Genomic DNA, 15,675 nt, shown 5'->3' on the forward strand with positions numbered 1-15,675 from the left:
CACTCAGGAATTACCCCTGGCGATGGTCAGGGAACCATATGGGATGCTGGGAATTGAACCTGGGTCGACCTCGTGCAAGGCAAACGCCCTACTCGCTGTGCTATCGCTCCGGCCCAATTGATGTTCTTTTGAGATGGGGACTGGCCCACTACCAACATCATACACGATGATGAACCTCTGAGACCAGACAAGGATGTCTTTTTTCTTCACTATTATAATTTTAGAAGCCCTATTCACAACAATTGGATAAGAAAAATACATCAAAGGGATTAAATATAAAACTAAGTTAAACTATAACTAACTTAAAATGAAATAATTATATACATAGGAGACCCTAAACTCTCTACTTAAAAACTCTTAGAAACAATAAGCAATATAGTAAAGCAGCAGGCTACAAATCAACACACAAAAGTCTATTGTATTTCTTTCTTTCTTTTTTTTTTCTCCTCTTGAGTCACACCTGATGGTGCACACGGGTTTCTCCTGATTCTGCATTCAGAAATTACTCCTGGCGGTGCTTGGGGGAACACATGGGATGCTGGGGATAGAACCCCGGTTAGCTACTTGCAAGACAAATGCCCTATACACTGCATATTGCTCCAGCCCAAGTCTGTTGTATTTCTATATTCAAATAAACTAAAAGAGAAAGAAGGGGGCTGGAGCGGTAATACAGTGGGTAGGGCATTTGCCTTGCATGCCGCTGACCCAGGTTTCATTCCCAGCATCCCATATGGTCCCCTGAGCACCGCCAGGAGTAATTCCTGAGTGCATGAGCCAGGAATAACTCCTGTGCATCACCAGGTGTGACCCAAAAAGCAAAATAAATAAATAAATAAATACATAAATAAAATAAAATTTTGTCCAAAAATATAAAATACTTAGGAATCAAGCAGACATCAAGGAAGTGGAAGCAGAGATAAACAAATAGGTCTACATTCAATTAAGAAGCTTCTGCATCTCAAAGGAAAACAATGACCAGGATACAAAGACAGCCCACTGAATGGTAGAAACTATTTACTTAACACTCATCTGCTCAGTGGTTAGTATCCAAGATATATAAGGCACTGGTAAAACTTTCCAGAACAAAACATCCAACCCATTAAAAAAATGGGGAGAAGAAATGACTTGAAACTTCCTTAAAAGGCAAGTACAAATGGCCATAAAGCACATAAAAACTGTTCTATATCCCTAATCATTAGGGAGTGATGAAATAAAATCAAAACAGCAATGAGATATCATGTTACACAGTCTGGCACATGTCAAAAATAACAAGAACAACCAGCACTGGCATGGGTGGGGGGAGAAAGGGGCTTTTACTCTCTGATGGTAGGAATGGCAATTGGTTCAGCTTTCTTGGAAAAATATATGAGCATTTCTCAGAAAAAACCTAGAAATTGAACTTCCATATCACCCAGCAAAACTGCTCCTAAGAATATATCCTAGGGGCCCAAAAGACAATACAGAAAAGGCATCTGCACTCTTATGTGCATTGCAGCATTATCCACTATAAATTATAAAAAGAGACATCATCTCATGCAGCCAGAATTTGGGGACAACTCAAGTGCCCGAGAGAGATGAGTGGTTAAAGAAGTTATGATATATCTACCCAGTGGAATATTATGCAGCTGTTAGGGAAAATGAAGTAATAAAACTTGTTCATACACAGATGGACATGGATAGTATCATACTGAGTGAAATGAATCAGAGGGAGAGGGACAGACATAGAATAATTGGACTCATATCTTTAAAAAACGTAATATGAGAATAATACCCGAAGACAATAGAAAGGAGGGCCAGGAGACTAATTGATGCTAATACTGTTATCACAAGTATGTGTGGAGGGTGCAGTTTGAATGGAGAAAGGACAATTATGACAATGATAGTTGGAAATCCTTATTATGGACAAGAACTGGGTGCTGAAAGGAAGCAAAATGATATGCATGATATTATGTTGGTAATAATATTTCATAACACAGTGCCTAAAAGAAAATAACGAGAGAGAGAAAAATAAGGAGAGAGAGAGAGAGCGAGAGCGTCCATGTCCATAAAGGCAGGCTGGGTTGTGCTGGAGGAAAAATGGGGACATGGGGACACTGGTGGTGGGAAATGGGAATAGCTGAAGGGACTGGTGTTTACATTGTATGACTGAAACTGTTATGAATAATTTTGTAACTGTGTATCACACGGTGATTCAATTTTTTAAAAAAATGAATAGTGTGAGATATGATGCAGTTTCACCTTTATATGTGTCCAGTTTCTTTATTTGTATCATATTTTTATATGTGTGCCATTTTCCTAGCCCCATTTGTTAAAGAGATATTTTTTAAACACTATTTTATATGCCTATATGCTTTCTCATAGATTAACTGTCCATAAATCTGAGGATTTATCTTTGGGATCTCAATTCTCTTCCATTGGTCTGAGTCTCTTTTGATCTGGTTATCACACTGTTTTTCAGCATTAGAATTTACAATACTGTTAGTTAAAGGGTTTTCAGTACCACACGGTTTACTAGAGCTCCCCTCTCAAACCTCACTCACCCCAGACCCCACGACCACCGTAGTAAACTCAGTTCTATGGAATGGCTCTCAGGTTCTGTAACCTTTAGCCCCTTGATATTCCCTTACTATTTTTCTTTGTATCCCAAATATGAGAAAGATCATTTTGTATCTGTCTCTCTCCTGACTAAGTTAACTCAGTTTTTGACTGCCATAACATTATGGTACATTTGAAAATCAGGAAATGCAGTACTTCCCATCTTCTTTTTTCAAGAAACTTTATTGCTATTTGGGGAAGTTTTATGATTTCAAACTTTTTCATAGGGTTTGTTCTAGGTCCTTGAAGAATGTTGTTGGAATTTTGATTGACATTGCTTTGAGTAGGATGGTCTTTTAAACAAATATTAGTTCTTCCAGTTCATGACTATGGAATGAAAAAAGTGCATCACTTATTAGGTAAATGCAATTTTTTAAAAAAGATATCACCTCACACTGCTAAGAATGGCATATATCCAAAAGACTGGAACCAACCAGTGTAGGTGAGGATGTGATTTTTTTTTTAATAACATGCTTCTCATCTTTCACTGACTTGGATATAACTGTAGTATATCATGGGAAGCAAAATAAGTTAAAAGGAAGACAAATATCAGACAATCATATTCATGTCTGCATAAAAACCAAGAGAATAGACATTATTGAATGATGACAAATCCTTAGTCTTGCTCTGTGGAACTAAGGTTTCCAAGAAGTGCAAGGTGATGATGGAGCAGTAAATAACAGGAAGACTGGGGGCTGGAGCACAGTGGATAGTGAGTTTGCCTTGCACACAGTCAACCCAGGTTCGATTCCCAGCATCCCATATGGTCCCCTGAGCACTGGCAGGAGTAACCCCTGTGCATCGCCGGGTGTGACCCAAAAAGCAATAAATAAATAAATAAATAAATAAATAAATAAATAACAATAACAGGAAGACTGGAAGTGGCATAAGGACAGAGTTGGGCATGTTTATGATGGTGAAGGTGCAGTAACTACCACCAAAACCATTGATATGAACTGTATTGCAACTATGTTACTTAAACTATAAAAAAATAATTTATTTTAGAGGGGAAATTTTGAACACAGAGACACACATGTGCTCAGGGAAAAGATCATGTGCCAAAATAGTGAGTATACATCTATCTGTCACCCAAAAAGAAAAGTTTCAGAAGAAATAAGATTTGCCAACATCCTACCTTAGGTTAGTAGCTCCAGAAGTCTGCAAAAATTAATTTGGAGTGTTGAAATGTTTAGGTGTGGGAATTTGCTGTGACACAATTATGACACTAATATAAAAGTCTTAAAGATTACTAGGAAGTTTATAATAGGTTCCACATTTCAAAACCAGCAAGTTCTTATATGCAGCTACCTTCAAAAATACCTCAAAATAATTTTGAAAAAATATTTGTATTTATGACACATACCTTGCTGTCGATGTTCTTCAAGGTTAATAGATCAATGGATTTCAGAGAATGTCCTGTAGGAGAAATGAAGTAAAGGCACACATGGATACGAGTATCATGGCAGTCTGAGAAGGAACGCTGAATTTTCAATTCTTCTTGAAGATAGGCTTCAAATTGAGCATCGATATAGTCAACTATTGGTTGGTAGCTGAAAAAATTATCATTGCAGATTAATAGCATTGAACTTTGAAATTTTAACATTTCATAAAAAATTTGATATTATTTAGTATGTCATAGTGATCTTATACAGGTAATGAATGTAAACCAATTTATAGATCATGTGCTAGAGCACATCCCTTGTGTGTATAAGACTCTGAATTACATCCCTGGTACACCATGTACAGCTGTGGCTCTAATTACCACTGAGGCCTTATGACCACCACTCTAAGAACTGCCAAACCCAGTCAAAAGGTGCATTCTACATGTAAAAAGACTGAGGTCAGTATTGTGAAATTAAATATGTCTCTACTTTTTGCCCCCTTTTAAAATACCAAACACCTTCATCCCTTTATAAAACAAAATTATTTCTATGGTTTGTAGAACGTAGTTTCATTATCCAGGAGGCAGAAGGAGTGTTCCCCAGTTGTGTGCATATGTCAAAGACAGACAAATCTCCATATAAGATATGACACCAAGAGAATTCAATAAAACTGCCCCAATCCTTCTCTTGACAGTTGTGTCAACCTAGAGAGTCCTAACTTGGGAAGATAACCACATGTAAGACATCTGTAGAATTTCAACACCGATTTCAGAAACCCACTGGAGGAAAAAATCAAATTTTAATGTATTAGGACCAGAGAGATAGTACAGTGAGTAACGTGCTGGCCTTGCATGTATCCAACCCAAGTTCAATCCCTAGCACCAATTATGATGCCCCAGCATCTCCAGGAGTGATGATGCCTAAGCACAGAGCCAGGACTAAGACTAAACTATAACTTAGTGTGTTCCGAAACAAACAAAAAACGTATTGAACAGGCTTACAGAAACTTTGTCATTGACAACCCTCCCTCAAAGTAACACAATGGGACTGGAATAACTGGTCACTTCTCTCTTAGTTAATAGAGTGGCTATGAGTTCTAAGTCACCCAGGGTGCAGACTTATGCTAACAAGATTTATTTCTCTCTAGAAACACCCAGGGCAAGAATTCCATGTTAAGGAAAAGTTGGAAATGAGAAATTAAAAGAGGAAGAAAATAATATCAAAGTGTACAAAAGGCACATTGTCCCTGCTAGCAAAAATCATCACTTCAACAGGACTTCACAAAGAACATAGGGATAGGGGGCTGGAGCGATAGCACAGCAGGTAGGGCATTTGCCCTGCATGAATTCGATTCCTAGCATCCCATATGGTCCCCTGAGCACTGCCAGGAGTAATTCCTGAGTGCAGAGCTAGGAGTAACCCCTGTGCATCACAAAAAAAAAAATAGGGAGAATCCAACTGGTCATACCCCAGTGAGAATATAGAAACTCCCAATTCTCATGTGCACAGAAAGATTAGGTTTTACCTGATGTCCAAGAATCTGCCACAGAAATACAATGTCTATTCCATGCTCATCTGCAAGGACAAGGAGGTCCAGGTGGCACACGGATACTACAGGGCACTACAAACAAATGTGTCCTGAAGTATATAATATCAGAGCAAAGAAGTAGGTCATCTACAGCGAGCAAGTGCAGTGGGAGAAGGCCTGTGTGTGTTTTAGACATACACACATGCCACACCTCTACACTGTCAATATGTCCAAGACCCCTAACTTTGTTACCTCCTATTCACCTCTTAACCTCCCCCTCAATTACTTTCCTTCCTGTGATTCTCCTTTCTATAATCTAGAGCCATGGGTGATTAAGACATCCCCCTTTAATACCTTGCTTAAATGACGGTTTCCTTAATCAATAAGTAGTGTCCCTCCCTATCTCTAATTATTTTCTTAATATTGGATGCTATTTGATTCTATTTAAACATGGTTGTCCCAGCCTTTCTGCCCACCATTGATTTGTATGACTTTTTCCCATCTTATCATTCTGAGTGGGAACTTCAGATGTGTTTTAGATTTTAGATGTGTTTCCTGTATGCAGCAAGTAGATGGATTTTGGTTCATGATCTTCCCAGTTACCATATACTTTTATGGGAGATTTTAATCTACTGACATTCAAATATATTAATGATATAAGAAGCTGTGTGGTTATTTTTCTTTTTCTTTTCCTGTTTCTTTTTTTTGAGCCACACACAACCATGCTCAGTGGTTACTTCTGGCTCTGCACTCAAGAATTACTCCTACCAGTTCTCGGGGGACCACATAAGATGCCAGAGATCTAACCCAGGGCAGCCAAATGCAAGGCAATGCCCTACCTGCTGTACTATTGCTCCGGTCCTATCGTCATTTTCTGTGTATGCTTGTTGCTTCTACAACTAGCTATTTGATTTATGTAAGTTACCTTTCATTAATTGTTTCAGGACAGTTGGTTTAATTATAGGATATGCTGCCAGATCTTGTTTATCTGAGAACATTTTTTTCAACGCTGCCTAAAATCTAAATGAGAGTTCTAAAGGCTGTAAATGCTAAGTTCAAAGTTGTTTTTATTCAGTGCTTTGAATGTTCTTTCTCACCCTTTCCTCACTTTTACAGTTTCATATAAGATATCTGTTGTGACTCTTGTTATTTACCTTGCATTTGAGGTTTTTTATCTTCTTTCCTTTTTCTTGTCTTCTTTCTTTTTCTTTCAATATTTGATTACATTTAATGTTTGAACACCAATCTCACCACCATTTCACCTTCCCACCACCATATTTTGAATGTTTTCATCCCAAACCCCAACCCAAGCACCAAATAGAAACCTAAATAATTTCTTTTGTATTTTTTGTTATGAAAAACCTTTGAAAATGCTCCCAAAAAGTTTCCATAGAGGAAAGTGTGTGAAAATTGTATTTCACCCAGGGACCATTAAGCCCTTCTATATGAGATCACTAAAATATTGTTAAAGATTGAGCCTTGTTTGCATAGGTGCGTGTGTGTGTGTGTGTGTGTGTGTGTGTCTGTGAAAAAAATATTTCCCTCTAATATTGGTTGCCTCCTTCTTCAATGCCTCCCAGGTTGAAAATGCTGGGACCCCCTCAGGATGGGGACAAGCTGAATCCCTGGCCTGCCAAAACCCTGAGGACGGCACCCAGCCCCACTGCTGCAGCCAAGCGAAGGGCTCAACTCCGCCACTCCACTAATAATTTCTACAGAGAAACCAAACCGCAAATTCAGGTACTTTGGTGTCCAGGGTCAGAACCCTGGGGTCTTCTCCAAGTGGAAGTGAGCAGCCTTCTCCCCACCCTGCCCCCTGTGCTTCCTGAAGCCCCAGCAACCACACCTTCCACACCTGCCACTATGTTGATTCATGCACAAGCCCTCCTCTACTGATTCACACCTAAATCTCTGAGAAGCTGCAAACCAAGCAGCTAAAATAGCTGGACACACCGTCTCTCAGGGACACCCTCAAGAGGGGGTAGGCTAAGTCTCCATTCTGCCAAAGTCCTAGCAGTCATACCACACCCCACCACAGCAGCCACACCACGTCTCAATTCCGCCACTTGACTAATAATCTCCGCAGAGTCACCAACCCATGAGGAATTGCAGGTACTCCGGTGTCTAGGCTGAGAACTCCGAGATCTCCTCAGAGTGGTGGCAGGCAGCCTCCTCCCAACACAACCCCCTGCCCCAGGCTTCTGGAAGCCCTGACAGTCACGTACACCTCCCACAGCCACCACCATGTCAATTCATTGGCCCAAATTACAAATCCTGAAGTCTCTGAACTGCATGACTACATGTGTGGTCATGTGACACTGCCAAATTCCCTAATATTGAAATTCCAGTCGGAGCACACCAAATTAGGTGGGAAAATAACATAGAGGTGCCAACCAAATTCAACAAACAAACAAAAATCACATGGAAGGCTCAACAAGCTGTGAACACTAGGGGATGAAAGACGAAACTGGAGGTGGGATTTATGATAAAACATTTTCTGTCTGAAACCCAACTGTTGGCTCACTCCTTAGCACAACCCCTTGACCACTGGAGGTCGCTGGGCCTCTAGGGAATGAATGCCCCAAGTCTGACTTCTCTGAGAACTAGGCTGTTGCCATGGAAACCGGATGTTTCTTAGAATAACAAAGATCAATTGCCTTGATTGCTGGATGCAAATGAGAAACAGACATCTTTGGGTACCAGCAATACTTCAACCTTGTCTCTACCTTAGAGCATCAAGGTCAGTGCTCCAGCAGCGCTTATTCATGACATTATCCTATCTCCTCTCACAATCTGCTCATTGGTGCAGTAGAGACATTCCCCTCAGCCTCTACTTAACCTTTGCTGAATATCCAGATCACAGAGTCAACAACACTAAAATCATGCGACCCAAGCTTCAATAAGCAAACTTACAAAGATGCCTGCTGAGAATCGGGAAGAGAGCCTGTGAACATTAGTGAATGGAAGATGAACCTGGGGGTGGGATCAGTGAGAGAACATTGTATGTTTACAACACAACTATGAATAATGGTGTTTTCATAAAATAAAATCACTTTTTTTTGGGGGGAGGGTTCTTACTGGCAATGCTCAGGGGCTACTCCTGGCTCTGCACTCAGGAATTACTCTTGGTGGTGCTCAGGGACCATATGGGATGCTGGGAATCGAGCCCGGGTTGGCTGCGTGCAAGGCAAATGCCCTCCCCACTGTACCATCACTCCAACCCCAAAATCACAGTTCTTTTATAGAATAAAATGATGGTGCTTTCAAAAAATAAAATTTGGCAGTCGAAGTAAAATGGACCCCAAACTTCCTTCTGAGCAATATCTAAACAGTATTCTTTTTAAAATTATGAATTTAAAATTATGATAAGAAGATCTGGAGCAATAGCACAGCAGGTAGGGCGTTTGCCTCAAATGCCGCTGACCCGGGTTTGATTCCCAGAATCCCATTTGATCCCCCGAGCACCATCAGGAGTAATTCCTGAGTGCATGAACCAGGAGTAACCCCTGTGCATTGCTGGGTGTGACCCAAAAAGAAAAAAATTGTGATAAGAAAACAGCATAATTGTTAAGATTTATGGAATTTATTTTAAAATTTTATAATTAATTTTTAATTTAAGCATCGTCATTTACAAAGTTATTCATAGTTGAGTTCCAGGTATACAATGATCCAACATATGCTCTTGTGAATGAATGTTTTTGTGTCCTGGGGGTATCTACCCAGAAGTGGACTTGTTGGGTCATTAGTAACCCTATTCTTACTTTTTCTGAGAATTGTTCATGTTGTTTTCCACAGAGAGTGAATCAAGCAGTGAATGAGGATTTCTTTCTCTCCACAGTCCCTCCACACATTGTTTCCAGTTTTGTTTTGTTTTGCTTTTTTTTATGTAATTTGAACATTATTGGGCTGGAGTGATAGCACCGTGGTAGGGTGTTCGCCTTTCACTCGGCCGACCCGTGTTCGATTCCTCCACCCCTCTCGGAGAGCCCAGCAAGCTACTGAGAGTATCCCGCCTGCACGACAGAGCCTGGCAAGCTACCCGTGGCGTATTGGATGTGCCAAAAACATTAACAAATAAGTCTCACAATCGAGAGACATTACTGGTGCCCGCTTGAACAAATCGATGAACAATGGGATGACAGTGACAGTGAACATTATTTTTTTCTTGCTGTCTTTCATTAAGTATCTAAATTTTCTTCCGTTCTTTTACCTCTCTCTCTCTTTCTTTTGGTTGTTTTAAATTATTTTATTTATTGAATCACCATGAGATACAAAGTTACAAAGCTGTTCATGGTTAAGTTTTAGCCATACAATATTTGAGCAATTATCACTTCACCAGTGTCCACTTCCCTCCACCGATGTCCCAGTGTCCCTTCTGCCCTCCAGTCTGCCTCTACGGCAGACACTTTTCTTTTTAACTTTTATACACTGTGGCTTGCAATACCATTGCTCAAAGAGTATCATGCATATCACTTTACCTCCATACAGCACCCAGTTCTTGTCCAAGGTGATCACTTCCCGCTATCATTGTCATAGTGGTCCCTTCTCTGACCTAACAGCTCTCCCCCATTGTGGTGAGCTTTCTACTAAGGACCAGTCTCTTTACCTTCATTTCTATTGTCTCTGGGTATTTTTCTCCTACTATGCTTCTTTATGTCTTGCAAATGAGTTCTCTTTTCTTTAGCCACTTTATTATTAATGCTGACTTGTATTTTGTCTTCAAGTTCATCTACACAATTCTCTGCACATGCGATTCTGTTACTATTGATTGCTATTCTATTTTTTGGCTGCTTCAATTCAATTTTTATGGAATCTTTCATTCTCTGAATCAATTCTTTGAATTGGTTAAATTTCTCTTCCAGTGATGGCTTAATTTTTGTTCAGAATACTTGCTTAATTTCCATTGTCACTGCAGTGTTAATCTGAGGTCCTCACTGACCACATACTAGAGTCTTGTTGAACTTGGGGACTTGCCTGGACTTCTGTCCCTGTCTCCCACCATAGCTGGGTACTTTTTTTCCCCTGTTGTACTTCAAGTTTTATGCATGCAAGTGGTGGAATTTAGATTCTAAATTACCTGAGTATTTATATCTACTCAGTTGTTTATACCAGCAGGCTACTGCTTACAACTCTGTTTATCAGGCTGTTTTCCTTAAAAGGTAATGGTATTTGAATATTACAGGACTCTGCTTAGTTTCCCAAGATGTATGGAGGTATTCTTCCCCTGTACTGTGACTCTATTGTGTCTCTCCTTCCTCCAGTATGAGAGGTGGATGCAATTATACTTTGGCCCAAATGCTAATGGCAATTAGGACTGAGGGAGAGGGAGTAGTTGTTCCCAGTGGTATTTCAGATCCCTAGGGGTGGAGGTGGAATAAACATAAATGCTAGCAAGATCTTCTGAGTCCCAGGATGAACTTGTTCCATGAGGTGGCTTGACTGGGGGAGGCACAGGGACTGGCAGAATCCCATAGAGGCTGCTGCTGGCGAGGAGATGGTGGGAAGAATACTGGGGACATTGGTGGTGGAAAATGTGTACTGCTGAGGGTTGGGTAATGGAACACTGTATGACTGAAAGCCAATCATGAAATCTTTGTAACTGTGTATTACACAGTAATTCAGTTAAAAAAAAAAGATTGGCCAAGGTAATCTGTCTGGATCATCACCTCAATTAAAATTGTCCACAAGAAGTTTCATTTATGAACATAACATAAAATATTGAACATGTATGATAGAAAAGAAATAGCACTATAGTACTGTCGTCTCGTTGTTCATCGATTTGCTCAAGCGGGCACCAGTAACGTCTTCATTGTGAGACTTGTAACTGTTTTTGTCATATCGAATATGCTATGGGTATCTTGCCAGGCTCTGCTGTGCGAGCGGGGATACTCTCGGTAGCTTGCTGGGCTCTCCGAGAGGGACGGAGGAATTGAACTCGGGTTGGCCGCGTGCAAAACAAATGCCCTACCTGCTGTGCTATCGCTCCAGTCCAGAAAAGAAATAAAACAAGTAAATATACAGAAAAGTAAATTTTACAAATATTTCAGAAACAACACTATTATATAAAGGACACATAGTGGGTTGAAATGGTGATTCCCAAAAGCCTGCCTATGCATTTAATATCTTATCTAGAACCTGCAAAATGAAATCTTGCTTGGGGGGGGGAATAGTCTTTTTGTGGATGGTGGAGGCATCCCAAGTGATGGGAAGGATCTAGGGCCACCACTGGTAATACTGGTAAACGAGGTCAACAGTCCAGTACTAGGACCCCAGGACTAGTATGGCGCTATGGTGCTCAGAGACCCCTATGTCGACTCAGAGGCCTCCAGCATCAGCTAGTGATACTCAGGCTTCTTGGGCTCATGACTTCCCTGTGGTGCCAGGGATAGTATCTGGGTTCAGTCAACTTTACTCCTTTCTTGGTCCCTGAAAAATTTCTTGTAGCTATAAATAAGTAAGGTCCGTAATTGTTTACTTATTTTCAATTTTTTTAATTAGGGTGCATTGACTTACAGAATTAGTCATAGTTGAGTTTCAGGCATACGATGTTCTAGTGCCAATACCACCAACAGTGTCAACTTCCCTCCACCAATGTTCCATTTCCCCGAAACGCCCAGTCTGACCTCTTGACAGGCACATTTGGTTTGTTTGGCTGTTTGTAGTTTGGAGCTCGTGCTTCAGTTCTGTTATCTCTGTAGTTCAGATCCATATACATATGGATCTGAACTATATATACCTCACCTTGACATTGCCAATGTGCCCAAGGCCCCTGCCCCCTCCCTGTTACCTCCCTTTCACTTCTACTTAATTTCCCCCTCAATTTCTTTTCTTCTCGATCTTTTTTTTTTTTTTGCGTCACACCCGGCGATACTCAGGGGTTACTCCTGGCTTACGCACTCAGGAATTACTCCTGGCAGTGCTCAGGGGACCACATGGGATGCTGGGAATCAAACCCGGGTTGGCCTCGTGCAAGGCAAACACCCTACCCGCTGTGCTATCACTCTAGCCCCTTTTATCAATCTTTCTTAAATTATCCTGGTCCCTGGATTATAGAATTGAGAAGTCTATGTGGTAAAATGCTTTCATAATCTCTGGGACGCCCTCGGTGGGGGGGGCACCAGGCTGAGTCCCCACCCGACAGAAGCCCTGCAGCCGCACCCACCGCATAGCTGCCACTCTGTCAACAGCCCAGCGCCACTGCTTCTCGACTAATCTCTGCAGAGACAGCAAACCGATGAAAGTTCCAGGCCCCTGATTCTCAGACTAACTCTGGGGTCTTCTCGAAGTGGGGATGAGCAACCTCCCCCCATGTCCCTGTACTTCCAGAAGCCATACCCACGTCCCCCGGCCACCGTCACATAGACTCATTAGCTCAGTTTTACAGATCCTAGAATTTCTCGAGTGCGAAGCCATGCAACACCTCCAAACTCCACAATACTGACATCCCAGTAGGAGCAAACCAAAACAGATGGGAAAGTAACATAGAGGCCGCCTAAATTCAATAAACAAAAACAATAGCACAGAAGGCTTAATTAATGACAATTTTGTAAACCTTCAGACAAGGACTTAATGACTCGGTGGTGAAGTGCAACAATTTTCACATATTTATTTTTACTGAAGTATTTTTCTCTTATTCCGTTAGGAATTTAGTTGTAACAAGCAATAGAAAAGATTATTTTGTGCCTACTAAAGGGGCAGATGTTACACAATGGAATACTATGTAGATGTTAGGAGGGATGAAGTCATAAAATTTGCGTATAAGTGGATCAATATGGAGAGTATCATGTTAAGTGAAATGAGTCAGAAAGAGAGGGACAGACATAGAAAGATTGTACTTATTTGTAGAATATATATATATATATATATATATAGAGAGAGAGAGAGAGAGAGAGAAAGGGAAGGTAAACGCCTTACCCGCTGTGCTATTGCTCCAGCCCCAATGTTTTCTAACTTCTCTGGTGTGAATAATTCCACATTAGCTGATTTCAAGCCACACATTATATCTTTTAATGCATAATTATGACAAAATTAATACATTCTGCTTTTACAGGCTTGTATGAACCATCTAATGTTAAGTGCACACCACTGCATCTAACATAAGACATATCAAAGAAGCTGCATAGGAAAAACATGTTTGCTCTAAAGCATATGCACACATTTCAAAAGGACCGTTGATAAGGCACAGCTTATTTTAATTTTTCATTAAATTTAAATATGGTAGAGTGGCCATAAAAGCCTTCCTAAAACCAGAAGAGTTAAAAAGGGAACAAATTAGGGGGCTGGAGCAATAGCACAGCGGGTAGGAAGTTTGCCTTGCACGTGGCCGACCCGAGTTCGGCCAGCCCAGCATCCCATATGGTCCCCTGAGCACCGCCAGGGGTGATTCCTGAGTGGAGAGCCAGGAGTAACCCCTGTGCATCGCTGGGTGTGACCCAAAAAAGCACAAAAAAAAATTTAAAAAAGGGAACAAACTAAAAGTAGTAAAGTCTACATAAAAAATATTCAAAAGTCTTGTAAGGAAATCAAAAGACTTAAGAGAACATTAATTAGGAAATGATGAAAAACCTGGAGAAAATGTCTCAATTCCTTTTTTTTATAATATTAAAATTTAGTTCATGGGGAATAAAACAATTTCCTTGAGACATAAAATCTTTTAAATAAAATAGAAAGCACTAACCTGGCTTCTTTATTCATTTGATCTCCATATCCCACTGTTTTGACAACTGTCAATTTCAGTTGAACATTACTTTCTTGAAGTTCATACGTCTGTATTTTAAGTCCAACCGTTGAGTAAAAATGTGAGGACTTTTTATCTTTCAAATTTGTATTAAATAATGTATCAATCAGTGTTGATTTTCCAATTCCAGTTTCCCCTAAAATAGACATATTACAGGGCATAAGATGGCAAAGAAGTAGCAGTACTTTGAATTCCTATTATAGGTTTAAAGAATCCCAAATACTCCAAAAATTAGAATAGAATTTATATATATATACATGTATATAGATATATAGATATATAGGGGCTGAAGCAATAGCACAGCGGGTAGGGCGTTTGCCTTGCATGCAGCTGACCCGGGTTCGATTCCCAGCATCCCATATGGTCCCCCGAGCACTGCCAGGAATAATTCCTGAGTGCAGAGCCAGAAGTAATCCCTGTGCATCACCAGGTGTGACCCAAAAAGCAAAAAAAATTAATAAAATAAAATAAATAAGAAATAAAATAAAAATATATATATACAGATTGGTCTTTACTCCCTTAGTCATTAGCAAAATATAGACACCATTATATTTTAAATAGCAATAAAATTATTTCAAGAAAAAAATCTGAGTAATTTGACTAAGGAGGTGGAAACCAGTACAAACATGAAAACATGTACTTGTACAGCACAAGTACACAAGTAAATGTAACTTAAGTTACATTTCTTAAGAAAAGTTTAAATATGTTTTGGGATAATTAAAGCATAATTCATATGAGGAACTTGACACTTACCTACACAAAGAATATTTAAAGAAAATCCTTGTTGAATAGCCTTGTTTACCAACTGATGAGGCAAACATTCAAAACCAAAATGACCAAACATAGTCAAGCTACGAACACTATCTTCTTTTTTCTTAAAGAAAAAAAATTAGAGTAGAAAATTACACCATTTGAAATGTAATTTTAATATGTTAAGGGAGTTATGGTTGTTTATCATTTACTTGATCATCTTATCTTCCGTAAAATTCAAATTCATGGTATTTGTCCAGACAGAGATTTTTCTGTTATTGATATAAATAGAAAAATTTTTTCTTTTTCAGAATTTTTATTAAAGAGCCATGATTTACACAGTTGTTGATGGTTATATTTTAGGCATACAATAATTCAATGCCAATCCCTCCACCAGTATCAACTTCCCTCCACCAGCGTTCCCAATTCCCTCCCCATCCCAACCCCATCAACCCCTGCTAGTCAACTTGACGGACACATTACAAAATTTCAGTGGTTGTCACTTACATCTCCTGTTTCAGTTCTATTGAATCAGTGTTTTGGGTTTATGGCTATGCCTCTCACTCATATTACTGATATAACTGAAGCCCTGAAGCCTCTTAACCCATTACTTCTTGTTCTCTCTTCTTCTTATAATACTTCTTATAATACTCAATGACACTGCTTTACCAAATTTTAAATAG

At 39.8% G+C, this 15,675-nt stretch overlaps 1 protein-coding gene across 1 annotated transcript in view; it reads right to left on the reverse strand.

Annotated features, from left to right (window-relative positions):
• The window catches only part of SEPTIN14 (septin 14), a 37,949-nt gene extending 22,839 nt beyond the window's left edge, over nt 1-15,110 (reverse strand). Inside the window, exons 1-3 of the mRNA XM_004615970.2 lie at nt 14,996-15,110; nt 14,183-14,378; nt 3,959-4,145 (exon numbers count right to left, since the gene is read on the reverse strand). Coding sequence (XP_004616027.2) covers nt 3,959-4,145; nt 14,183-14,378; nt 14,996-15,086 — 474 coding nt within the window. The 5' untranslated portion in view covers nt 15,087-15,110. The remainder of the gene's footprint in view (nt 1-3,958; nt 4,146-14,182; nt 14,379-14,995) is intronic.
• Between the last annotated feature and the right edge of the window lie 565 nt (nt 15,111-15,675).

The sequence above is a fragment of the Sorex araneus genome, chromosome 4 (assembly GCF_027595985.1).
Source record: "Sorex araneus isolate mSorAra2 chromosome 4, mSorAra2.pri, whole genome shotgun sequence".
NCBI lineage: Eukaryota > Metazoa > Chordata > Mammalia > Eulipotyphla > Soricidae > Sorex > Sorex araneus.